Source organism: Heptranchias perlo, chromosome 10 (assembly GCF_035084215.1).
Source record: "Heptranchias perlo isolate sHepPer1 chromosome 10, sHepPer1.hap1, whole genome shotgun sequence".
Taxonomy (NCBI): Eukaryota; Metazoa; Chordata; class Chondrichthyes; order Hexanchiformes; family Hexanchidae; genus Heptranchias; species Heptranchias perlo.
The window spans coordinates 82,369,008-82,393,654 of NC_090334.1; the positions used below are offsets into that span (position 1 = coordinate 82,369,008).

The 24,647-nt window shown below is 46.9% G+C and overlaps 1 protein-coding gene across 2 annotated transcripts in view; it reads right to left on the reverse strand.

Moving 5' to 3' along the window:
- Nucleotides 1-604: 604 nt before the first annotated feature.
- Nucleotides 605-24,647, reverse strand: part of nudt14 (nudix (nucleoside diphosphate linked moiety X)-type motif 14) — a 112,367-nt gene continuing 88,324 nt past the window's right edge. For both annotated transcript variants that reach the window (XM_067991081.1, XM_067991082.1), the window contains exons 3-5: nt 21,355-21,419; nt 14,659-14,908; nt 605-1,062 (exon numbers count right to left, since the gene is read on the reverse strand). In XM_067991081.1, the coding sequence (XP_067847182.1) occupies nt 801-1,062; nt 14,659-14,908; nt 21,355-21,419 (577 nt within the window). In that variant the 3' untranslated portion in view covers nt 605-800. The remainder of the gene's footprint in view (nt 1,063-14,658; nt 14,909-21,354; nt 21,420-24,647) is intronic.

The following is a 24,647-nucleotide window of genomic DNA, read 5'->3' on the forward strand; positions in this document are numbered from 1 at the left end:
TAATGCTAAAGGGATATAGAGAAAAAGCGGGAACAGGGTACTGAGTTAGACTATCAGCCATGATCATTTTGAATGGCGGAGCAGGTCCGAAGGGCCAAATGGCCTACTCTTGCTCCTATTTTCTATGTTTCTATGAAACGCGGCAGCCAATTTGCACACAGCAAGATCCCACAAACTGCAATGTGATAATGACCAGATAATCTGTTTTTTAGTGATGTTGGTTGAGGGATAAATATTGGCCAGGACACCGGGGAGAACTCCCCTGCTCTTCTTCAAAATAGTGCCAGTAACCCCCTTCGATCGGGGTCTGTAGCCCCCTCCGATCGGGGTCCGTAGCCCCCTCCGATCGGGGTCCGTAGCCCCCTCCGATCGGGGTCCGTAGCCCCCTCCGATCGGGGTCAGTAACTCCTCAGAATCTACTTTTCTACATTACAACAGTGAGTACACTTCAAAAGTACTTGATTGGCTGTAAAGCCCTTTGGGACGTCCTGAGGTCACGAAAGGCGCTATATAAATGCAAGTCTTTCTTTTTGCTTTCCTCAGTGATGTCATAAAGAACTCATACTTCAAAGAAAAAATACATATTTGAATAAAATCAGCAGAATTGGAGATTAAAATCTTTAAAATGTCTTAAAGTGAACCATAACTATTTGCAACTATTTAATTGTTAAACGGGCCCCTAAAGGTGGGACTGTTTGACCAGGGGTCCTGATACTGATCGTCCCCTTTCAAACCAAGGCTGGTTTTCATTAGTCCAGCTCTCAGTGTTGAAGTCCATCGGGAGAGACCCTGACTCCCCATCAAGAGGATGACAACAGGCACTTGGATGCCTGCAACTGAGGGGCGATACTGTTCTGAAACCACATAAAAGCAAAATTCACGCCCGCTGTTTTTGGGACACGCTCGTCGAATGCAAACTTCTGCCAATCTCTCAGGGGGATGTGAACCACATCGATGAGTTCTCCTTCCTCCGCCTGCCCTCCGCCCTTTCCTACAAGCAGGTCATCTGACACCTCCACGTAAAACATGGTGTGCTTGGATCCCGTCACCCCAACGCCGGACCTGAGGGAGAAACAGTACACGTCAGGCAGAGCCGCTCGCTCAGTCCTTTATAGTTAAAGGAAAAATGAACAATTCACAGGTAATTGTAAACAATTTTACAACACCAAGTTATAGTCCAGCAATTTTATTTTAAATTCACAAGCTTTCGGAGGCTACCTCCTTCCTCAGGTGAATTCACAGGTAGGGGTGGGGTGGGGGGAGCAATGGGAAAAGCTGGTAATGAAGGAAACGAAGTAGAGAGAGAGAGAGAGAGAGAGAGACAGCAAGAAAGAAAGAGACAGAGCGAGAGAAAGAGAGAATCAGAGCGAGAGAGAGGAGACAAAGAGCGAGAGAGACAGAGGGAGAGACAAAGGGAGAGAGACACACAGAGGGAGAGAGACACACAGAGGGAGAGGGACAGAAACAGAGAAAATGAGAGCAGAGACAGAAAAAGATTGAGGGAGATAACAAGAGAAAGAGAAATACATGGAGAGACAGAGAAAAACACAACACAACAGAAAAAAAAACAGAAAGAGAGAAACAAACTGAACGACAAAATATCAGAGAGAAAACAGAAGAGAAAGTGATAGTGAGGGAGTTCATGGGACAGAGAGAGAGACAGCGAGCGAGGAGGCAGACAGAATGACAGAAAGAGATGGGAGAAGCAGAGATAGAGAGAGAGACACAGAGAGAGATACAGAAAAAGAGAGACAAAGAAACAGAGTGAGGAAACAGAAAACGAGTGACAGAGAGATACCGTGGGGCGGAGAGTGGGTGAAAGACAAAGGTGGAGAGAAAGAGAATAATACAAACAGAAAGGCCAAACCAGAGAATGTCAGCATGTGTCTTGGTGTTCTATTAAAAGCCCATTAACAGACCACTGTCATTTTAAAACTCATATATAACTGTGTGAAACAAGAAAGGCTGGAGATGTAACTAACTGAGCAATTTACAATGCACATGGCCCATTGTGGGACTTTTACCTGAGGAAGGAGGAAGCCTCCGAAAGCTTGTGAATTTAAAATAAAATTGCTGGACTATAACTTGGTGTTGTAAAATTGTTTACCATTGTGGGACTGGCACCTTTGGGTTTGAGACACACTAGCTTCAAACATGCGTGCCTTCAGTTGGTTTCCTTTGGACTTGCATTACCCAAGGCTGCGGCCCATAATTCCATTAATACCATGAGTCCTCCATTTGCTGTTGCAACTAACTGTTGCACTGCCCAGCAGCTTTCTGCTTCCTCCCTCCTTTAGCCCCTCCTCGACTTTAAAATTGTGTTCAAATCCCTCCATGGCCCTCACCCCTCCCTATCTCTATAACCTCCTCCAGCCCTACAACCCTCCGAGATCTCTGCATTCCTCTATTCTTGCCTCTTGCATGTCCCCGATTTTCATCGCCCCACCATTGATGGCCATGCCTTCAGCAGTCTTGGCCCTAAGCTCTGGAATTCCCTCCCTAAACCTCTATGCCTCTCTCTCCTCCTTTAAGACGCTCCTTAAAAACTACCTCTTTGACCAAGCCTTTGGTCACCTCTCCTGATATCTCTTCATGTGGCTCGGTGTCAAATTTTGTCTGATAATTGCTCCTGTGAAGCATCTTGGGATGTTTTACTACATTAAAGGCGCTATATAAATGCAAGTTGTTGTATGCGGAATCACGGGCAGAGTGCAAATTAGCTTCTGTCACCCAGCAAGGTGGGTGTGTTGATGAATTTTGTGAACTGTCACAGGTATCTCCAGTTTCTTTGCACGTTGACTATCAAACATGTGCGTCCTGTAGTAACTTAGCCCTCCCTCCCCACCCACCCCCCCGCCCAACCATTAAAATACCCAGGGGCTGCACTGAGTACTTCCCATCTATAGATCCAATTGACGAGTGGCAGTGGCCTGCATTCACTGTTGCTGAGAAGGGAGGTGAAGGGACAATTTGAGTGTATCATGCTCGGGCGGAACAGGTGGCTTTGGACCTATGGTTCCCAGAGCTCTACAGCACTGGGGGTTTTCCTCACCTCATGTCTGGTCTGTTGTAGACTCACTGATAAAGATTGATTGCTGTGATTAGTCAACAACTCCATTATCATTGTATCATGCGATTACTGGGATGGGAGAAGGGGAACTAGATGGATCTTGGTCTTTTCTTGTCCAACAATCCCTACGTTCCTATGGCCCATAGCAAAGGACACCACCAAGTTTGAAAAGGCAAGGAGAGAACCAGAGATAATTCTGCAATGAGAGGTTCGGTGACGCCAAGCTTAGGTTTTAAACACTTGAGATTGTAGGAGGAAGGGAAGACTGAGGGAGTTACTAAGTTCCACAGTCTTGAGGTCTTGGGAAAGAATGTTAGAATAAATCTTGACTTCAACACAGTGCAGGAATGCAGGGAGGAGGAACAGTGTGTATTTGAAGTTTAGGAGGAAGGTGGGAAGAAAGTTCAGAAGAGCACAGGCCATATAATAGCATCAAAGAGAGAGAGAGAGAGAAAGACAGACACAGGTGGACACAGAGTGAGAGTGAGAGAGAGACAGAGAGATGGAGAGAGACAGAGAAACAGAGAGAGACAGAGAGAGAGAGAGAGAGAAGAAAAACTGATGAGGTATTGGAAGCTAGAGTTGAGTAGCTCATCGAATGGCAATTTCTTCCCTCAGGTGTTGGAACATACAAACAGAACATGCGGAGAACAGATCTGTCACCAAGTGACCTGGTGACACTTAATTAATGTCATGGTGTGAAACAAAGTGATGACTTGTTAAAGGCCACAGAAGGCAAATAAAGTCCAACAAGCAACTAAAAAAGATATAGGTTCGGGGTGGGGGGTGGGGGTTGTGGAGTGGAGGGTGGGAGAAAGGAGAGATGGAGTTAATCCCTCTGCACCTCTCAATGGAACAAGAAGCCTGATCTTTGAACTATGGCATATCCCTCCAGGTTGTTTTGGCACAAATTATATCCCCCTACTCTAAATCCTGCATGTCCTCTAAACTCTTTATACCTGTTTGCATCTTTGCTCGAGCAATGTAGCAGTGATTCCCTACTCCCCCGTCCCGTGTAAGGTGTAACTGTACATACAGCACCCCTCCAATATCTATTTTCCCTCCTGGGAGTATTTCTGTGAGGTTTTCGGTACTGACTAGGTGTGACTGGAATTGGGAAATAGTTGGCATGGAGTGCTTTACTTTGAGAAGCTTGGCGGGCGTTCTCCGTCAATTATTCAAAATGTTTTCACTGAAGCCTGACAGGTTGCGATGGTTAACTGTACCGGCGTGTTCCTGCTTGTAGACATAGAGCAGCGAATACAAATAGACTGTAAAAATCACCACACTTTATGCAGGGCCCAGCTGTAGAGGGCTCAGTGGGGGTAACACTGGCTGAAAAGATTAAACAGAAAGAGCGGAGAGTCCAGGTCAGTTCAGAGTTTGCCAAAGCTGGATGGGGGAGAGGGGAGGGGGTTAAAAGCAGCTGAAACCCTCATGTAGCCTGTTGAAAAGCAGTGGGTAGTGACTGCCCTGCGTCCTTACTGTATCATTTGTTAGATTTCTCCTCCACTCCCCATCCCACCCCAGGTCCTGATTCATATTGGGCTATAAGTTACTCTCCAGAGCCTCTCCTAGGTGACCTACGTGACCCTTCTTCCTGGGAGCGTCCAGTGTGAGACTATCAGCACGTTATTCTCCCACATGGTTCGTTGGGCACCACTCTTATCTCTGAGTCAGAAGGTTGTGGGTTCGAGCCCCACTCCAGAGACCTGAGCACGTAACCCAGGCTGACACTTCCAGTGCAGTACTGAGGGAGTGCTGCACTGTCGGAGGTGCCGTCTTTCGGATGAGACGTTAAACCGATGCCCCGTCTGCCCCCTCGGGGATGTAAAAGATCCCTTGGCACTATTTCAAAGAAGAGCAGGTTGAGTTCTCCTCAGGGTCCTGGTCAATATTTATCTCTCAACCAACTTTCATTAGCTCATAGCTGTTTGTGGGAGCTTGCTGTGTACAAATTGGCTGCCGTGTTTCCTCCATAAAAACAGTGACTACACTTCAAAAAGTACTTCATTGGTGGTGAAATGCTTTGGAACATCCTGAGGTCATGAAAGGCGCTGCAGAAATGCAAGCTCTTTGTTCTTTCATAGGGGACGTCAAAACCAACCCCCAATCCTGTCCTTCTCCAATAGTTGCCCACATGCAGTGATTGCAGCAAATGGAGTTGAAGGGTCAAAAGACAGTGCCCATGAGCAGGAATCCTGACCAGCTTTTTCCCCTTCGTGAACCGGACCTATGGGGAGAGTGGTCTCACTCAATATGATGTCACTGTGGCCTTGTTTACTGGACCAACAGGATGTTGCATTCAAAATGTAGTTCAGGCTAATTCGATACCCATTTTGTAAAGTGCACCTTGGTCGAGTCCCAAACTCTGCACTGGCCTGGAGCCCATTTCACACTTAGACTGATAACCCGGGCTAGTTCAGGGTTTGTGTGAACAAGACAGCCACAACTTGATGAAAGTGCCTACCACTATCCACACACACTGTCATGACCTAGTGTCTCACACAGCTGTGTTCGACCTACTCACCTCGCCCTCCGTGCCGATCCTCACTGAAGGCGGCTTGTGAAGCAGCACCCTACCCCCCCCCCGAAACCCTCCCACTGCCCAGATTACCAATGCGGGTTCATTTGGAGGCCCAGCTTGTAGCCACATCAATGCTCACCATCAGAGTGTGTATCTCCTGCACATAGAAAATAGGAGCAGGAGTAGGCCATTCGGCCCGTCGAGCCTGCTCTGCCATTCAATATGATCACGGCTGATCTAAACACAAACACCATTTGGCAGAGTAGGCTGGGTGTGGTGATTTTGGTGCATTCATGCTGCCTTTGCAACGATGCTTCTAAACTAGGATTGTGCGTTGTACACCACACCAGATGATCTGGTCATTTTATCTCATTGCTGTTTGTGGGATCTTGCAGTGCATACATTGACTACACTGCAAAAGTATTTAATTGGCTGTGCAGTGCTTTGGGTCAAATAAGGAAAGATACTAAAAGGAATTAAATTTCGCATCCCCTGACCCATTAGGGTTTCTTGTTGATTATCTAGGAACCTGGATGAAGAGCCAAGGCCTATTGTGCTAAAAAGAGTAGGAGAGAAGGAAGTCGTGGTTGGATGGTGTCAAACTTGGGTTTGAGAAAGCTATAGATTGTAGGACGGGGAAGCTGAGAAATTCCAACGGTTTGAAAGAAAGAACTTGCATTTATATAGTGTCTTTCACGACCTCAGGGTGCCCCAAAGCGCCAATGAAGTTTGAGGCCCTGGGAAAGATTGACTTAGAGTTGGAGTCATTGCAATCAGTCTTAAATTCAACACACTGAGAAGACTGCGCAGTATGGTGTAACTGGTGCCGAAAAGGAACAAGAGAGGGGCAATCACCATCGTAGTATCAACAGAGAAAGACAAGGGAGAGAGAGAGATTGGAGACCAGAGATGAAAAGAAGACTGCCCATCAAACATCAGCTTTGTTTTGTGGGGGAATGTCAGATCTTAGGTTGTCATGATGTGGAGATGCCGGTGATGGACTGGGGTTGACAATTGTAAACAATTTTACAACACCAAGTTATAGTCCAGCAATTTTATTTTAAATTCACAAGCTTTCGGAGATTTCCTCCTTCCTCAGGAAACATTTGCCTGAGGAAGGAGGAAATCTCCGAAAGCTTGTGAATTTAAAATAAAATTGCTGGACTATAACTTGGTGTTGTAAAATTGTTTACAACAGATCTTAGGTTCACAGAGAGCGAGATGGCTATTGAATTCACAAGTTGCATTACTTCACACCCTCTTCCTATGACGGGATGGGACAATGGCAGAGATAGGGAGGCGATGGTAGAGATAAGGGAGTAATGGCAAAGATAAGAGAGTAACAGCAGATTTAGGGGGTAAAGGCAGAGATAAGAGGGTAATGAGAAAGATAAAGGGGTCACGACAAAGATAAGGGTATAGGCAGAGGTATAGCAGTAAAGGCAGAGATAAGGGGGGGTACAGGCAGAGATAAGGGGGGGGTACAGGCAGAGATAAGGGGGGGGTACAGGCAGAGATAAGGGGGGGGTACAGGCAGAGATAGGGGGGGGGTACAGGCAGAGGTAAGGGGGGTAAAGGCAGAGGTAAGGGGGGTAAAGGCAGAGGTAAGGGGGGTAAAGGCAGAGGTAAGGGGGGGTACAAGCAGAGGTAAGGGGGGGTACAGGCAGAGGTAAGGGGGGGTACAGGCAGAGGTAAGGGGGGGTACAGGCAGAGGTAAGGGGGGGTAAGGGCAGAGGTAAGGGGGGGTAAGGGCAGAGGTAAGGGGGGTAAAGGCAGAGGTAAGGGGGGTAAAGGCAGAGGTAAGGGGGGGTAAAGGCAGAGGTAAGGAGATAATGGCAAAGATAAGGGGGTAAAGGCAGAGATAATGAGGGTAAGATGAGTCAGGGACCCAACAATGGGATCTGCATTTTAACCGTTCAAGGAGAGAGAACAGGAGCCTTTGACACGATTATCTGTGTCATTGCTGGTGCAAATCAACAGTCCTCGAACATTTTGTGCCACATTTCAGTGTATCTCGAAGGTGTATCTGTATTCCTGTTTCATTGAATCATAATTAACTTCTGAACTTTTAGGAACAGGGTAAAGCCATCAGGCCTAACAATGCCCATTCCTTTTCAAAGATGAACCTTCAACACCTTCTCTCCCCAGAAATGCATCCAATTGTCTCTTGTTCTCATTTAAACAGTCTGCTTCAATGGCCTTTCTTGGTAACATAATCCAGAACTCGATTATCCTTTGGGTGAAAAAGTTGAAACTGACCTTCTCCGCTTACTCGCACGTGTCAGTTTTGGCTCACTTGGGAGCACTCTTGCCTCTGGGTCAGAAGGTTGTGGGTTTAAGCCCCACTCCAGGATCTGAGTGCCCGAATCTAGACTGACAATCTGATGCAGCACTGGGAGCGTTGTATTGTCAGGAGGTACCGTCCTACAGAAGAGGTATTAAGTTGAGGCTCGATGCCTGTTCCAGTACTTCAGGCAGGTGTTAAGGAGCCCATTGGTCGAACACAAGAGAAGCAATCCGACAGATCCGACCAAAGAACACACCCACCAGCTCAACAAACTGATCAAGACCTTCGATCCAGACCTTCAAAGCATCCTACGCACTCTCATCCCACGTACTCCCCGCGTGGGAGACTTCTACTGCCTCCCAAAGATACACAAAGCCAACACACCCGGACGTCCTATCGTATCAGGCAACGGAACCCTGTGTGAGAACCTCTCTGGATACATCGAGGACATCCTGAAACCCATCGTACAGGGAACCCCCAGCTTCTGTCGCGACACTACAGACTTCCTACAAAAACTCAGTACCCACGGACCAGTTGAACCAGGAACACTTCTCACCACGATGGACGTCTCGGCACTCGACACCAGTATCCCCCACGATGACGGCATCGCTGCGACAGCATCAATACTCAACACCAACAACAGCCAATCTCCAGACGCCATCCTACAACTCATCCGCTTCATCCTGGATCACAATGTCTTCACCTTCGATAACCAGTTCTTTACCCAAACACACGGAACAGCCATGGGGACCAAATCTGCACCCCAATACGCCAACATTTTCATGCACAAGTTCGAGCAGGACTTCTTCACTGCACAAGACCTCCAACCAACACTATACACCAGATACATCGACGACATTTTCTTTCTATGGACCCACGGCGAGGAATCACTAAAGAGACTACACGATAACATCAACAAGTTCCATCCCACCATCAAGCTCACCATGGACTACTCCTCAGAATCAGTTTCTTTCTTGGACACACAAATCTCCATCAAAGACGGGCACCTCAGCACCTCACTCTACCGCAAGCCCACGGACAACCTCACGATGCTCCACTTTTCCAGCTTCCACCCTAACCATGTCAAAGAGGCCATCCCCTATGGACAGGCCCTGCGAATACACAGGGTCTGCTCAGACGAGGAGGAACGCGATGGACACCTACAGACGCTGAAAGACGCCCTAGTAAGAACGGGATATGACGCTCGACTCATCGATCGACAGTTCCGACGGGCCACAGCGAAAAATCGCATAGACCTCCTCAGAAGACTAACACGGGACGCAACCAACAGAGTACCCTTCATCATCCAGTACTTCCCCGGAGCGGAGAAACTACGCCATGTTCTCCGCAGCCTTCAACATGTCATCAATGACGACGAACACCTCGCTATGGCCATCCCCACACCTCCACTACTCGCCTTTAAACAGCCACCCAACCTCAAACAGACTATCGTTCGCTGCAAATTACCCAGCTTTCAGGAGAACAGCGTCCACAACACCACACAACCCTGCCACGGTAACCTCTGCAAGACATGCCAGATCATCGACACAGATACCACCATCACACGAGAGGACACCACCCACCAGGTGCATGGTTCATACTCCTGTGACTCGGCCAATGTTGTCTACCTCATGCGTTGCAGGAAAGGATACCCCAAAGCATGGTACATTGGCGAGACCATGCAGACGCTGCGACAACGGATGAACGGACACCGCGCAACAATCGCCAGACAGGAGGGTTTCCTCCCAGTCGGGGAACACTTCAGCAGTCAGGGACATTCAGCCACCGACCTTCGGGTAAGCGTACTCCAAGGCGGCCTTCGGGACACACGACAACGCAAAATCGTCGAGCAGAAATTGATAGCCAAGTTCCGCACCCATGAGGACGGCCTCAACCGGGATCTTGGATTCATGTCATGCTACACGTAAGCCCACCAGCGAACAAAAGCTATCTGTTTTTAATATAACGGGTCATTTGCTGGCTTTCTCTGCCTTCCGGATGTTTCTGCCTCTCTCTCTCTTTTTTTTTCTGTTTGTTTGTTTTTTTTTTGTTGACTGTATATTCGGGGGTTCTGCAGGTAACACCTCTCTGTCTGAACACGGTGATTGCCTTGGCAACGGGCAGTTGCAAACACTATCTGTAATCACCATGTATTGTTCTGTGATTTATAAATGCGTAGGCTTCGAGGAGTTCCTGACATTTACCTGAGGAAGGAGGAAGCCTCCGAAAGCTTGTAAATTTCAAATAAAATCGTTGGACTATAACTTGGTGTTGTAAAATTGTTTACAATTGTCAACCCCAGTCCATCACCAGCATCTCCACAACAAGAGAAGCAGGTAGTGCGCAGAATGATTGTTACATTTCCTTACGCATCAACAGTTGATCGAGTTGGGTCGAATTAGCCTGTTTCTGTGCTGTAATTTCGATGTAACAGGTTACTGCATTTCAGACGCAACATGTGGCTCCAAGGTCTCTGCAAAAAGGGATAAACTGAAATTCATTCATAATTGGAAGGTACTCTCAGGACAAAGTAACCTCTTTAGGAGGAATGGCTTCCACTTGAATTATATGGGTGCACGGAAGGTTGACAGAGAACATTGAGATAGCTTTCAGGATGCATTTAAACTAGCTCAGGGACAGCATGGTCAAATCTGAAGGTAGTTCTACTGGATTAGGTATCCAAAGCACAACTATCACAACTGCAGCAAATAGTCTAGCAGTGGATTGTGAAAGAACAAAAACCTTCAAACAGCTGGTGTCAGCAATAAATGACCATGAAAGCTGCCGGATTGTTGTGAAAACCCAACTGGCTCACTAATGTCCTTCAGGGAAGGGAACCTGCCACCTGGACCCACGTGACTCCAAGTCTCACACTACGTGGTTGACCATTAATACCCACTGAAGTGTCCTAGCAAGCCACTCAGTTGTAAAAAGAAATACCAGCCTTCCAGGGATAGGTAAGAAATGCAGCCTTGCCAGCAATGCTCATATCGCAGGAACAAATTATAAAATGTGCAAACGTCGTACATCGAAAGAGTGTTTGAAGTTCCAGAAGAAGCAGGTGGACAGATTTTATCTCTCCTTCAATTCACACAAAGGGTCTCTCCTGAAACATTAACCTATCTTCCTCTTTCAGAGGCATTCCCAAGTCCTGCGTACTGCCCCTCTGCCCTGCACCCTCACTCTGTTAAAATCAAGTCTCCTCTACATAACCTTGAAATTAAGAGCCCGACCGTTCAGGGGTGATGTCAGGAGTCACTTCTTCACACAAAGGGGAGTGGAAATCTGGAACTCTCTCCCCCCAAAAAAGCTGTTGAGGCTGGGGGTCAGTTTGAAAATTTCAAAAGTGAGATTGATAGATTTTTGTTGGATGAGGGTATTAAGGGATACGGAACCAAGGCGGGTAAATGGAGATCAGCCACGATCTCACTGAATAGCAGAACAGGCTCGAGGGGCTGAATGGCCTGCTCCTGTTCCTACGTTCTTACAATGGGCCTTGGCCCTTCACATAGGTTTTTTATTAAGAAAAGAAAATGCCCCATATTTTGTGTTTTCATAATAGGTTTGGATTCCTTCGTACTGCGATTGCACAGGTTTTGGCCGTTCGATCAGGAGAAGCCCTAGGTGAATTCTCTCATTCCTTGCCATGGCGTACAGAGATGTATTGCAGCTTCCCTATGTCCGAATAGATTAGAATTCAGCCAATTCAGATCCGGACCATAGTATAGTAGGGGAGTAAAAGGCAACTGTGAGCCCTTGAGGAGTTATTTAAAGGTCAGGTGTAGACACCTTATACCAAGGAGAGATGGTTTTTACAGAACTACTTGCATTTGATCTCAGGGTAAGGTTGAATGCTCTGAATGTTTAGAGAGTAACAGCTGTCTGCCCTTCACCTACACACTAACAAAAACCCATGCTAAACAATAAACAGTCCCCTAGCAACCAGGCCTCCACAAATGGGCAGGAAACCCACACCACCCAATTAAAACAGACCCTACAGTCACAACCATGACAACAAGGACAGAGCCAATAAGTTGTTTTCAGCCAGTGTCATGTCTGCCATAATGCGCTGATGTCACCTTACTGCAACTCATTTTATTCCTGCTTTTAAACCTTTGCTTCACAAAAAAAAATCATCTTATCTATTTAAATTCTGATATCATATGCAGTGCCTCCCTGCAGCATATTCTATTTATCATTCATGTGTTGTTCGACGGGGCACACACATTCTATAAATATTGAATACAATGTGTCCCAACGTGTATCTGCCACATCCTTCCTATTCCAGGTGTATCCTCTCTATCCAATGTGTAGCCTTCATATCCAATGCATATTTAATCTGTCTCATATGTGTATCCACTATAACACGTGTATTTTCTCTATCTCACTTGTATCCTTCATATCCCGTGTGTATTCTCTCAGTCTCATGTGTATTCTCTTTATTCCAAGTGTGATCTCTATCTAATGTGTTTTATCTCTGACCCATGTATATCTTCCATATCCTGTGTATCCTAATTATCCAATGTGCATCCTTCATACCAAATATGTGTCATCCAAATCCAATATATAGCCTCCATATCCAACTGAACCTCTTTATCCAATGTGTATTCCCTATATCCCATTCTTTGTGAATCCTCCATATCCATTATTTATTCTCCATATCTAATGTGTATCCTCTGTGTCCCACCTGCATCCTCCATATCCCACGTGTATTCCCAATATATAATGTGCTGGTCTAGTAAGTGAAGATTTGGTTCCTTGGCACTCGAGCTGAGTTCCTCAGTTGGTAATGGCCCGCCCAGTGTGAATCCGAGATGAAAATCATCCATGTGCCCTCCCTGGTCTGTGCTGAGGTAGACGATCTCATCTTGGGCAGCAGTTTGGGGGCGGGGGTGGTCCAATTGGAATTAGGACCCCTGGACTAGAGAGGGGGAAAAGCCTGCCAGGCTTCCTGCTCCTGGTCACTATCCAGTGACCCCTGCTAGATAGTTGATGTGTGAGGGTGTCAAGTGAGGGCAGCATGTGATACCCTCCAAGGTGGATTAGTCTTTCAATTGATTTGTATGTAAAGAATGGCGACTCGGGGGAGGTAACTGAGGGCAGCCGATGCCCCTCGAACCCCGGCACCCCTGCGCGACTCAGCACCTTCAGGAGAGAGAAAGGAACTGGAGAGGGAGAGGAGGAAAGAGGGTGAATGACAGCAACTTGAAAAGACGTCCGCCCTGACAGTTTATGAGTAGACAGAGTTAGATATTTCAGATTGGGAAAGCAGATAGAACTCTCTCAACTTCCTTATCTACAGCACTGTTCGTTGTTATCTGCAAGGTTTTGTGCGCAGTTGCCGTTATAAAGAACTAAAAAGCAAAATGAACAGGTGAAACTTAATCATTATGAAACTATTCTGAGGCAATGACCATTATATGGCACAAAGCAACAGGTGCACCCTGCGCCAGACTCATTTTGGAGACTAATTGTTTAATGGCACTCAGGAACACTGTGCAGGGATATGGATACAAACTGACTGAGTTCACAATTTCCATTATCTCCATATCACTGTCTGTATAGAGCAGGATATAAGAAGATTGAATCAAAATTTTCAGGATTATAATGAAAGGAATTAACAAAATCGATCAAGGCAAATTGTTCACTAATGTAAAGAGCTCAAATACTGGGACTCAATATATCAGCCGGAACATTCACACCCATGAGTATAAGAGAATTCCTCTGCTCTTCTTCGAATAGTGCCATGTGGGCAGACGGTTTAAAGTCTCATCCAAAAGATGGCACCTCCAACAGTGCAGCATACCCTCAGAACTGCAATGAAGTGTCAGCCTAGATTATGCACACTACTTCTACATTGTCCCATCAAACACTCCCAGGGCAGGTACAGTACGGGTTAGATAAAGAGTAAAGCTCCCTCTACACTGTCCCATCAAACACTCCCAGGGCAGGTACAGCACGGGTTAGATACAGAGTAAAGCTCCCTCTACACTGTCCCATCAAACACTCCCCGGGCAGGTACAGCACAGGTTAGATACAGAGCAAAGCTCCCTCTACACTGTCCCATCAAACACTCCCCGGGCAGGTACAGCACAGGTTAGATACAGAGTAAAGCTCCCTCTACACTGTCCCATCAAACACTCCCAGGGCAGGTACAGCATGGGTTAGATACAGAGTAAAGTACCCTCTACACTGTCCCATCAAACACTCCCAGGGCAGGTACAGCACAGGTTAGATACAGAGTAAAGCTCCCTCTACACTGTCCCATCAAACACTCCCCGGGCAGGTACAGCACAGGTTAGATACAGAGTAAAGTACCCTCTACACTGTCCCATCAAACACTCCCAGGGCAGGTACAGCACAGGTTAGATACAGAGTAAAGTACCCTCTACACTGTCCCATCAAACACTCCCAGGGCAGGTACAGCACAGGTTAGATACAGAGTAAAGCTCCCTCTACACTGTCCCATCAAACACTCCCCGGGCAGGTACAGCACAGGTTAGATACAGAGTAAAGTACCCTCTACACTGTCCCATCAAACACTCCCAGGGCAGGTACAGCACAGGTTAGATACAGAGTAAAGCTCCCTTCTCTATTGTCAGGCCAGGATTCACTCAGTGACCCTCTTGTGCAGAGGTTCCTTCCCTTTTCTTCCCCTTTGTTTGATGTCTGTGACAGTGAGGAAACAGAAACTGAAAGTCCCTGCACGAGTAATCAGATAAACACCACAACTTGAGACAATGACTATCCCCATTACTTTTAGAATGCACTCACCTGTATGAGGTAATCTTCTGCAAGTTTCCCACCGGCACATTATAGCCGCATTCCTCCAGAACCTCTTCCTTTGCTATTTCCTGCAGTGAAAGGCTTGGCTTGTCGACGATTCCGGCACAAAGCTCATATGTTACGCCAACAGACGCAGGTAAGAGCTCTGCTGCTACTGGTGACTGGGGACAGCCAGTTGAGGTTGTCATGTCTGCTGCGATTAGGATTCCTTGCCTCGCACACTCACACATGTAGACAGCTAGAAATAAAGGATTGCAATGCTCAGCAACACTTTAGCATAGAATCTTACAACACAGGAGGCCATTCGGCCCATCGTGCCTGTGCTGGCTTTTTGAAAGAGCTATCCAATTAGCCCCCTCCCCTGCTCTTTCCCCATAGCGCTGTAATTTTTTCCCCTTCACGTTGTTATCCAATTACTAGAATGATTCTATTGGGATGAGAGGGTTGTCCTATGAGGAGAGATTGAGTAGAATGGGTCTATACTCTCTGGAGTTTAGAAGAATGAGAGGTGATCTCATTGAAACATATAAGATTCTGAGGGGGCTTGACAGGGTAGATGCTGAGAAGTTGTTTCCCCTGGCTGGAGTGTCTAGAACCAGGGGGCATAGTCTCAGGATAAGGGGTCGACCATTTAAGACTGAGATGAGGAGGAATTTCTTCACTCAGAGGGTTGTGAATCTTTGAAATTCTCTACCCCAGGGGGCTGGGGATGCTCAGTCGTTGAGTATATTCAAGGCTGAGATGGATAGATTTTTGGACCCTAGGGGAATCAAGGGATATAGGGATCGGGCAGGAAAGTGGAGTTGAGGTCAGAGATCAGCCATGATCTGATTGAATGGCGGAGCAGGCTCGAGGGGCTGTGTGACCCACTCCTGCTCCTATTTCTTCTGTTCTTCTGTTCAATTCCCTTTTGAAAGTTGTTTTTGAATCTGCACCCTTTCAGGCAGCGCATTCCAGATCATCATAACTTGCTGCTTAAAAGAAAATCTCATCACACCACTGGTTCTTTTGTCAATTATCTTAAATCTGTGCCCTCTGGCTATCGACCCTCCTGTCAGTGGAAACGGTTTCTCCTTATTTACTCTATCAAAGCCTTCATGATTTTGAACACCTCTATTAAATCTCCCCTTAACCTTCGCTGCTCTAAGGAGAACAACCCCAGCTTCTTCAGTCTATCCACGTAACTGAAGTCCCTCATCCCTGGTATAGTTCTGGTACTTTAGTTCAGCTTCATAGAGTACTCTTCATAAATTCTACACTGAAGAGGACGACTTACAGCCTTGAGAGTGAAAGGAGGAAATATTTGCATTTACCTGAATTCTTCAGAATGTGAGAACACTGCATGTTGTTTATATCCTTCCCCCTTTAACCCTTCCCCGTGAGCCATTTCCCTTCTGTAGCCAAGGTGGACCGTGAATGGGACCAGCTCCCGATCTTCCCTCTGACCTAGAGGTCGGCCAACTCCCTATGGCAGCAAGACAGACCAGCAGAGTGCATGAATCCAAGCTGTGCCTCGCTAATCCATGGCCTCGTTACTCTGAGCTTCCTCAACACCAGCAACGCTGCATGGGTCCTCCCTCAACTCCACGGTCCACCTCCCTGTGCAGGTGGGACGGAGTTATCTTTCCCCAAAAGAACAGGGTACGGTAATGTAGTGATTCTGTTATTGGACTAATAAACCAGAGAACATGAGTTCAAATCCCACCGAGGACATTTTGAGAATTTTGAATTCAGTTTAAAAAATCTGGAAATAAAATGCTGTGATCAGTAAAAGTGACCATGAAACTGTCAGATTGTCATAAAAACCCAACTGGTTCACCAATGTCCTTTAGGGAAGAAAATCTGCCGTCCTTACCCGGTCTGGGCCTATATGTGTCTCCAGTCCCCACACCAACGTGGTTGACTCTTAACTGCTCTCTGAAGTGGCCGAGCACTTGTATAAGGGCAACTATAAGGATGGGCAATGAATGCCGGCTTTGCCAGCGATGCCCACATCTCGAGAATGAATAAAAAAATAAATAACTATCCTGCAATGTCTGATGGTCTCCTGCAGAGTGCTCTACAAAGTCTTGGGATTACCAGAGTCTATCCTTCCTGCCTCTCCAGAAGATGGCGATTCAGCTTAAGGTGCAGTCTCACACCCTCCGGTACCTCACCCAATTGGCCATTCCTCGCCTGTGAACCAAACAGTGACTGTCTGCAGGCTATTCCACCACCAGGGGCATCACAGCCAAGTCCAATCCTGTCCTTTAGCAGCATATACCAGTCAGGGACGGGAACTTTGGCTTGTTTTTCTGTTCTCTAGCTCCATGGGTGGGGTGGGAGGGGGGGGAGCAGGGGGCCAATTGTAGCAACTATTGACCCAAGGATCAGTTCAGGCCGACAACCTGCCTTTAACACAGGAAACGGCCCTAGGTGCTTCACAATGGAGAAAAGGCCAACGAGCAGCAATAGGAGAGTGGGGAGAGATGACCCTAATCAGGGTCAAAGAAATAGTATTGAGGAGGGTTTAAAAGAGGGGAGGCATGCGGTGACAGAGAGGGGCTTGTGGGGGGAGTTTCCAAGAGTAGGGTCGCAACCTGCTGAAGGTGCTACTATAGATTTAGGAGTGAAATCAGGAAGCACTTTTTAAACGCAAATGGTAGTGGAAATTTTGGAATTCTCTCCCCCAAAAGGCTGCTGATGCTGGGACAACTGAAAATTTCAAGACTGAGATTGATAGATTTTTGTTAGGTAAGGATATCGAGGGAAATGGAGAAAAGGCAGGTAAATGGAATTGAGGTACAGATCAGCCATGATCTAATTGATTAAATGGTGGAACAGGCTCAAGGGGCTGAATGGCTATTCCTATGTTCCTAGATGATGGAGCGGAGGGAGGGTAGGGTGCAGAGGAGACCGTGTCAGCCGTGGCTCAATGGGTAGCACTCTTGCCTCTGAGTCAGACGGTCGTGGGTTCAAGCCCCACTCCAGAGCCTTGAGCACAAAATCTAGGCTGACGCTCCCTGTGTCAGTACTGAGGGAGAACTGCATCGTCGGATGTGCTGACCTTCGGCTGAGACGTTAAACCAAAGCCCTGTCAGCCCTCTCAGGTGGACCTAAAAGATCCCAGGGCACTATTTCGAAGAAGAGCGGGGGAATTCTCCCTGGTGTCCTGGCCAATATTTATCTCTCAACCAACATCACTAAAAACAGATTATCTGGTCATTCATCTCATTGCTATTTGTGGGATCTTGCTGTGCACAAATTGGCTGCTGCTTTTCCTACATTACAACAGTGACTACACTTCAAAAATACTTCATTGGCTGTAAGTGCTTTCAGACATCCTGAGGTTGTGAAAGACGCTATACAAATGCAGGTCTTTCTTTCTTTCTGGGGGATCGAAAGGCACGGCCTGGGATGTAGGGCTGCAAGAGGTTATAGGGGTAAGGTGGGACGAGGCTATGGAGAGGTTTGTAAAGGAGGATAAGGTTCTTAACCAGTTATCAAAACTGGTATTGGGCTCAGAGCTACACCAGGTGGATGCCTTTTCCCACTGAGCTATGGAGGGGAGGCTCAGAAATCCGACCTTTATCCTGCAGACTCCCGCGCGCTCTGTCAGTGGAATTACAATAGCTTTTAACTGGTTAGAAATAGAAAAATAACAGACTGACTCCAGCCTCCGCATGCTATTAGATCAACCCAGAGATTAGCCGCACGCACCGCGGTGCAGGCTGCAGCAATGCTTCAGTGATCAAAGGCAACTTATCCCAGTGTATGTTTAACTAAACAAGTTTCCACATAATGCTGAGGCAAAGGCTAACCCAAATAAAAAAGGGTTTGGTTAGAAATGAAATCAGGCACTTGAACGCATTTCAATTAAATGCTTTACCAAGAAATGGTTTTCAGATTGCAGGATAAAGAATGAGACACAGGGGCAGAGGAGGCAATTGATGAATGTAAAAATATGCAAATGGTATATGCTGCGGTCTTACTATCCCAGGAGCAGCCGGCATCAGACCTGTCCCGGCTCCTTCGACAACGGCAGATGCTATCCTTTCATAAGGAAATTCGGAGAGAAAAAGGCGATTCGCTCCATCAAGACCACTCCATCCAGAGTCCTATCATGGCCTCTGCCAGCTCTCCAGTACCTGCTGATCCCCTGCTGTGAGAACACGAGCTTCCTCCCCCCCACTCAAAAAAAAACCAGGCAGTGCTGCTAATATATCTCGAACCCCCAACTCTACTCTTCTCCACAGATATTGATCCAGCTCCTTTAAAGGTGTCGCTAAATGTATACCAATATATATTTATGTACGTTTCACAATGTCCACTATCCTGCGGGGAAAGAAGTATTTTTTAATCCTGCACGAGGCTTGTGAACTTTAAATTAGTGCCCTCTAGTCCTCGGCTTATTTTTGAAGCTCAGCTTGTTGACTTTAACCTAATCTATACCTTTCATTATTTTAAAGGCCCATATCATGACATCACAGTCTTCATCAAAGAGACACCAAACCAACCCTGACTCTAAGTGTGGTACAATCCATCGCCTCTTATCTGGTTTACATCGAATTACTTAGAATTAACAGCATAGAAACTGGCCATCCGGCCCAACTGGTCTGTGCCGGTGTTTCTGCTCCACACGAGCCTGTTCCCTCCCCACTTCATCTCACCCTATCAGCATATCCTTCTATTCCTTTCTCCCTCGTGTGTTTATCGAGCTTCCCCTTAAATGTATCTATACTATTCGCCTCAACTACTCCTTGTGGGAGCGAGTTCCACATTCTAACCACTCTCTGGGTAAAGATGTTTCTCTATTGGATTTATTAGTGACTATCTTATATTTATGACCCCCCCCCCTCAACACATGCGGAAACATCTTCTCTATGTCTACCCTATCGAACTCCCTCATAATTTTAAAGACCTCTATTAATGACCCCTCGGTCTTTTTTCTAGAGAAAAGAGCCCCAACCTGCGCAGCCTTTCCTGATAGTTACAACCTCTCGGTTTTGCATCATTCTCGTAAATCTTTTTTGCACCTTCTCCAGTGCCTGTGTATCATTTTAATAGGTTGTTCCTCCTTCCCTCCTAGTCTCCCACCCCCTATTTTCTCCTGAAAGCATTCCCTGTTTGTTGGGGTACAGTTCCACAGGTACTGGCTGCCTTCTGACACCTCAATTAAGTACGACGCAGCCAAGTCCGATCCTGTTGCCCATGTACTTTCCAGCAGGGGTCAGTGAATAGTATGTGAATCGCAAAGCCCGGCTGAATCTTTCTTTCCCCTGCCCCACAGAGGAGCACTGAGACTGACTGTAATACCTCAACTAGCTGAGCTTATCTGATCTGGGTTGATTCAGTATTACACAGCACATTCTTTAAAGAAAGAACTTGCATTTATAAAGCACCTCTCATAATCTCAGGATGCTCAAAGTGCTTTACAGCCGATGAAGTACTTTTGAAGTGTAGTCACTGTTGTAATGTAGGAAACGCGGCAGCCAATTTGCACACAGCAAGATCCCACAAACAGCAGTGTGATAAATGACCAGATAATCTGTTTTGGTGATTTTGGTTGATTTTGGATAAATATTGGCCAGGACTCCAGGGTGAACTCCCCTGCTCCTCTTTGAAATAGTGGCCGTGGGATCTTTTACGTTCGCCCGAGAGGGCAGACGGGGCCTCGGTTTAACCTCTTATCTGCAAGACGGCACCTCCAACAGTGCAGCACTCCCTCAGTACTGCACAGGAATGTCAGCCTGGATTACGAACTCAAACTGACTCAGAGGCCAGAGTGCTACCACTGAGCCAAGGCTGCCACATTTAGCCATAAAACAATGACCTTGCATACAGTGCTCTATCATATCCTCAGGACATCCCAGAGCACTCCACAGCCTATGAATTACTTTTGGAAGTTTAGATACTGTCGTTTGGTAGGCAAAAAAAAGCCTCCAGTGATGCACAGCAAGATCCCACAAAAAGCAAATGTGATGAACGGCCAGTCAATCTCTTGAATCGGGGCCAAGAGAATGATGCCGTGGGATCTCTTGAACCAGCGCAACAAGCAGACAGAGCCTCAGTTTATCGGTTTAACGTCTCATCGGAAAATGCAGTACTCCTTCGATAAAGCACTAGAGGGCCGGACTAGATTAAACGCATCGGGTCCTGGAGTGGGGCTTGAACCCATGACCTTCTGACCCAGGGACAAGTATCTTACCAACTGAGCCAAGCTGACATCCACATGTCAAAGGAAATCTCCCAGCCTAGTTTACCGGCTCCCCCTTACCCAATGTTTCTCCTCCTATCCTGACACCCGCTGAGGTACAGCTCCATAGGTGCCGGTCACCCTCTGGTACTTCACCTAAATAGCTATTATTATCGTGGACAGTGAGTGTTGGCAGGCTATTCGACTGTGGCGGGCATCATGGCGGATCCTAATCCTGTCCTCAACCGAATGCCACACATCAACACCCCCTAGTAAAGATCCTGGTTTGTATGGGTGTTGCTGTGATCCACAGGTGGTGACTTGACCCAATGGACCAACAGGTAAGTCTCACTTGCGTTTAGCTTGAGTTTATACCGATATGCCTGAGTCTGCTGTTCTTGGCTCGAAACAAGGAACACCTCCACTGCCACCTCGCTCGTTTCTTTCAGGATTCCAAAAGCTTGGATCACATCCTTCCCCGAGCAACATACACGTTCAGCAGAGATTACCTGGACGGAACTGCTTGACCAGGACAAAGGACTCCCGTGTGGTGTTGAAGATCAGGATTGAGACGCTGAGAAAGAAAAGGAGGGAGAGGTATTTATTACACCGTTCCCCCATTATTAGCTTCATCTCCAAGAATGGTACTGACTGTAACAATTTTAAAATTCTCATCCTCGTGTTCAAATCCCTCCATGGCCTCGCCCCTCTCCATCTCTGTAACCTCATCCAGCCTCCAAGATCTCTGCATTCCTCTAACTGGGGACTTTTGTACATCCCCCACTCCCTTCGCCCCACTATTGGCGGCCGTGCTTTCAGCTGCCTCGGCCCTAAGTTCTGAAATTTCCTCCCTAAACCTCTCTAGCTCTCTCTCCTCCTTTAAGACCCTGCTTAAAACCTACCTCTTTGACCAACTTTTTAGTCATCTGTCCCAATAGCTCTTTCTTTGGCTCGGTGTCAATTTTTACATAGTTCCCCTGGAGCTTGATTGCCTTTACGAGTCAAAGAGAAATTCTCAGAGTTTTTTCTAGACACAAAAGGCATCAAGGGGGATGGGGAGAGAGGGGGAATATGGTATTGAGACAGAGGATCAGCCATGATCATATGGAATGGCGGAGCAGGCTCAAAGGGCCGAATGGCCTACTCCTGCTCCTATTTTCTATGTTTCCTACGTTGGCCCAAGATGTTTTTTGTCTGGTTTTCTGCCTCTCCCAGGAGATTGTGTTACTGGGTGTGTGTATATATATATATATATATATATGTTCGCAGGGGGAAATGGGGGGGGGCAATAATGTGTGGAAGTCACACCGTGCTGGTTCAGGACAGGCTGGTCTTCTCCCTTCCTCCTCTTTCGCACGCTCATATGTTATCAAGCTGATTTTTCTAAACCTTCCCCCCCACTATACCCCTTAAAATAATTTCTACCTTCTTCCCTACAACTGCTGTTAAACTAACCAGTTTATGGTTTCCCAGAGGCCAAGTAACCTTTTCATAAATGTAATAAGAGTTGTTTGTCCCTTTACCAATCTTTAAGAATCTCTCCGAATCTGGGGATCTGATTTTTATCCCTTGGCGTCGGGACTACTTTAAAGCATCCAGCCATCTTTGGATTATCAACGCCACTCAGCTCCTTTTCTGTTGCCCCTGGAAATCTGATCCTGGCTTATTTAAATCTCTGGCCTCTTCCTCTATAAAGACAAAAGTGAACTAACCGTTTAACAACTCTGCTGGTTCCTTACCCCAATGTTTCACTTCCCCCCGTTTTTTTTTTAAAACCACGAAGGCTGGAAGAGCTTTTTAGGTCGAAACGTTCTCTACAATTTTCTCTCGTAACTTTTTAACTTGCTTTTCCCTGTTTTTACAACTCTCACAATTCTCCCTCTTTACTAGATTCTTTGTATTTTTGAATGCTTTGGGGGAGAATTTCCACAGGGCTCTCCCAATCACCCGCCATGATTCCAGCGGGAACCACCAATCACAGGCTTCCACCAATCACCCGCCATGATTCCAGCGGGAACCACCAATCACAGGCTTCCACCAATCACCCGCCATGATTCCAGCGGGAACCACCAATCACAGGCTTCCACCAATCACCCTCCATGATTCCAGCGGGAACCACCAATCACAGGCTTCCACCAATCACCCGCCATGATTCCAGCGGGAACCACCAATCACAGGCTTCCACCAATCACCCTCCATGATTCCAGCGGGAACCACCAATCACAGGCTTCCACCAATCACCCGCCATGATTCCAGCGGGAACCACCAATCACAGGCTTCCACCAATCACCCTCCATGATTCCAGCGGGAACCACCAATCACAGGCTTCCACCAATCACCCGCCATGATTCCAGCGGGAACCACCAATCACAGGCTTCCACCAATCACCCGCCATGATTCCAGCGGGAACCACCAATCACAGGCTTCCACCAATCACCCGCCATGATTCCAGCGGGAACCACCAATCACAGGCTTCCACCAATCACCCGCCATGATTCCAGCGGGAACCACCAATCACAGGCTTCCACCAATCACCTGCCACGATTCCAGCGGGAACCACCAATCACAGGCTTCCACCAATCACCCGCCATGATTCCAGCGGGAAGCACCAATCACAGACTTCCACCAATCACCTGCCATGATTCTAGCAGGAACCACCAATCAGAGACTTCCACCAATCACCCAGCAGGATCGGCACCGCCAGGCAAGGAGGGGAAAACAGGAGGACAAAAAGTGCTGATCACGAGAGAAAGTTGGGCACATTTTTCCAGCATTTGTTGTTAACAGGCAGATAGAAATGGTGGCTATACTTTTTAAAAAAAAAATTAATTTGCATGGGCGTCACTGGAAAGACCGGCATTTATTGTCCATCCCTAGTTGCCCTGGGAAGGTGGTGGTGGGCTGCCTTCTGTAACAGTTTGTCACAACTAAGTGAGAGCACTTCAGAGGGCAATTAAGAGACAACCACATTAGAGTCACATATAGGCCCAGACCGGGTAAGGACGGCAGGATTCCTTCACTAAAGGACACTAGTGAACTAGTTGGGTTTTTACGACAATCCGACAGCTTCATGGTCACTTTTACTGACACCAGCTTTTTATTTCCAGATTTTTTTGAACTGAATTCAATTTCTCAAACTGCCCACGGTGGGATTTGAACTCTCGCTCTCTGGATTACTAGGCCGGTAACATAACCATCACATTACTGTACCTGTGATAACATTTTATCAACTATATTTAAGATGGGCCATCTCACAAGTTTAAATGAACTTTGGCGTTCTCAGTTGGTCTTTAGAAAGGTCCCAGGTTCAATCCCTGGTCTGTGGAGGGGGGACTGCAATCGCCCTCAGCACTCCCTGGGCCAGAGACATCAAAATAATCAGCCAGGGTTCCAGCTCCTGGTAGATATCCTGTTCTCCTTGCTGCAATGTGCATGCGTGTGGACATCGGGCGTCTGGATAAGGCTCGGCAGTGATGCCTTCCATGGACAAATAGCCTGCCGAAGCTCATTCGTGATAAATGGTGGGGTAGTGAAAGGCAAGGGTCTGCATAATCGGGATAGGAGAGAACGGGGGGAGGGGGAGAGCGAGGGATGCAGAAATTACAAGGTTTATTTTGTTGGTTCAATTTAAATAAATCAGTGATGATGAATTGATATAAATAATTCCACTGATGCCAATGAGCTGCCAGTCTGGAATCTGCTATACTTTCAAACAAGAATCACCAGTTTGCCAGATTGCTGACAGGCAGACACTAAAAAAGGTACAGTTTGCTACATAGCCGCGTGTGTCTTTATTTGGACA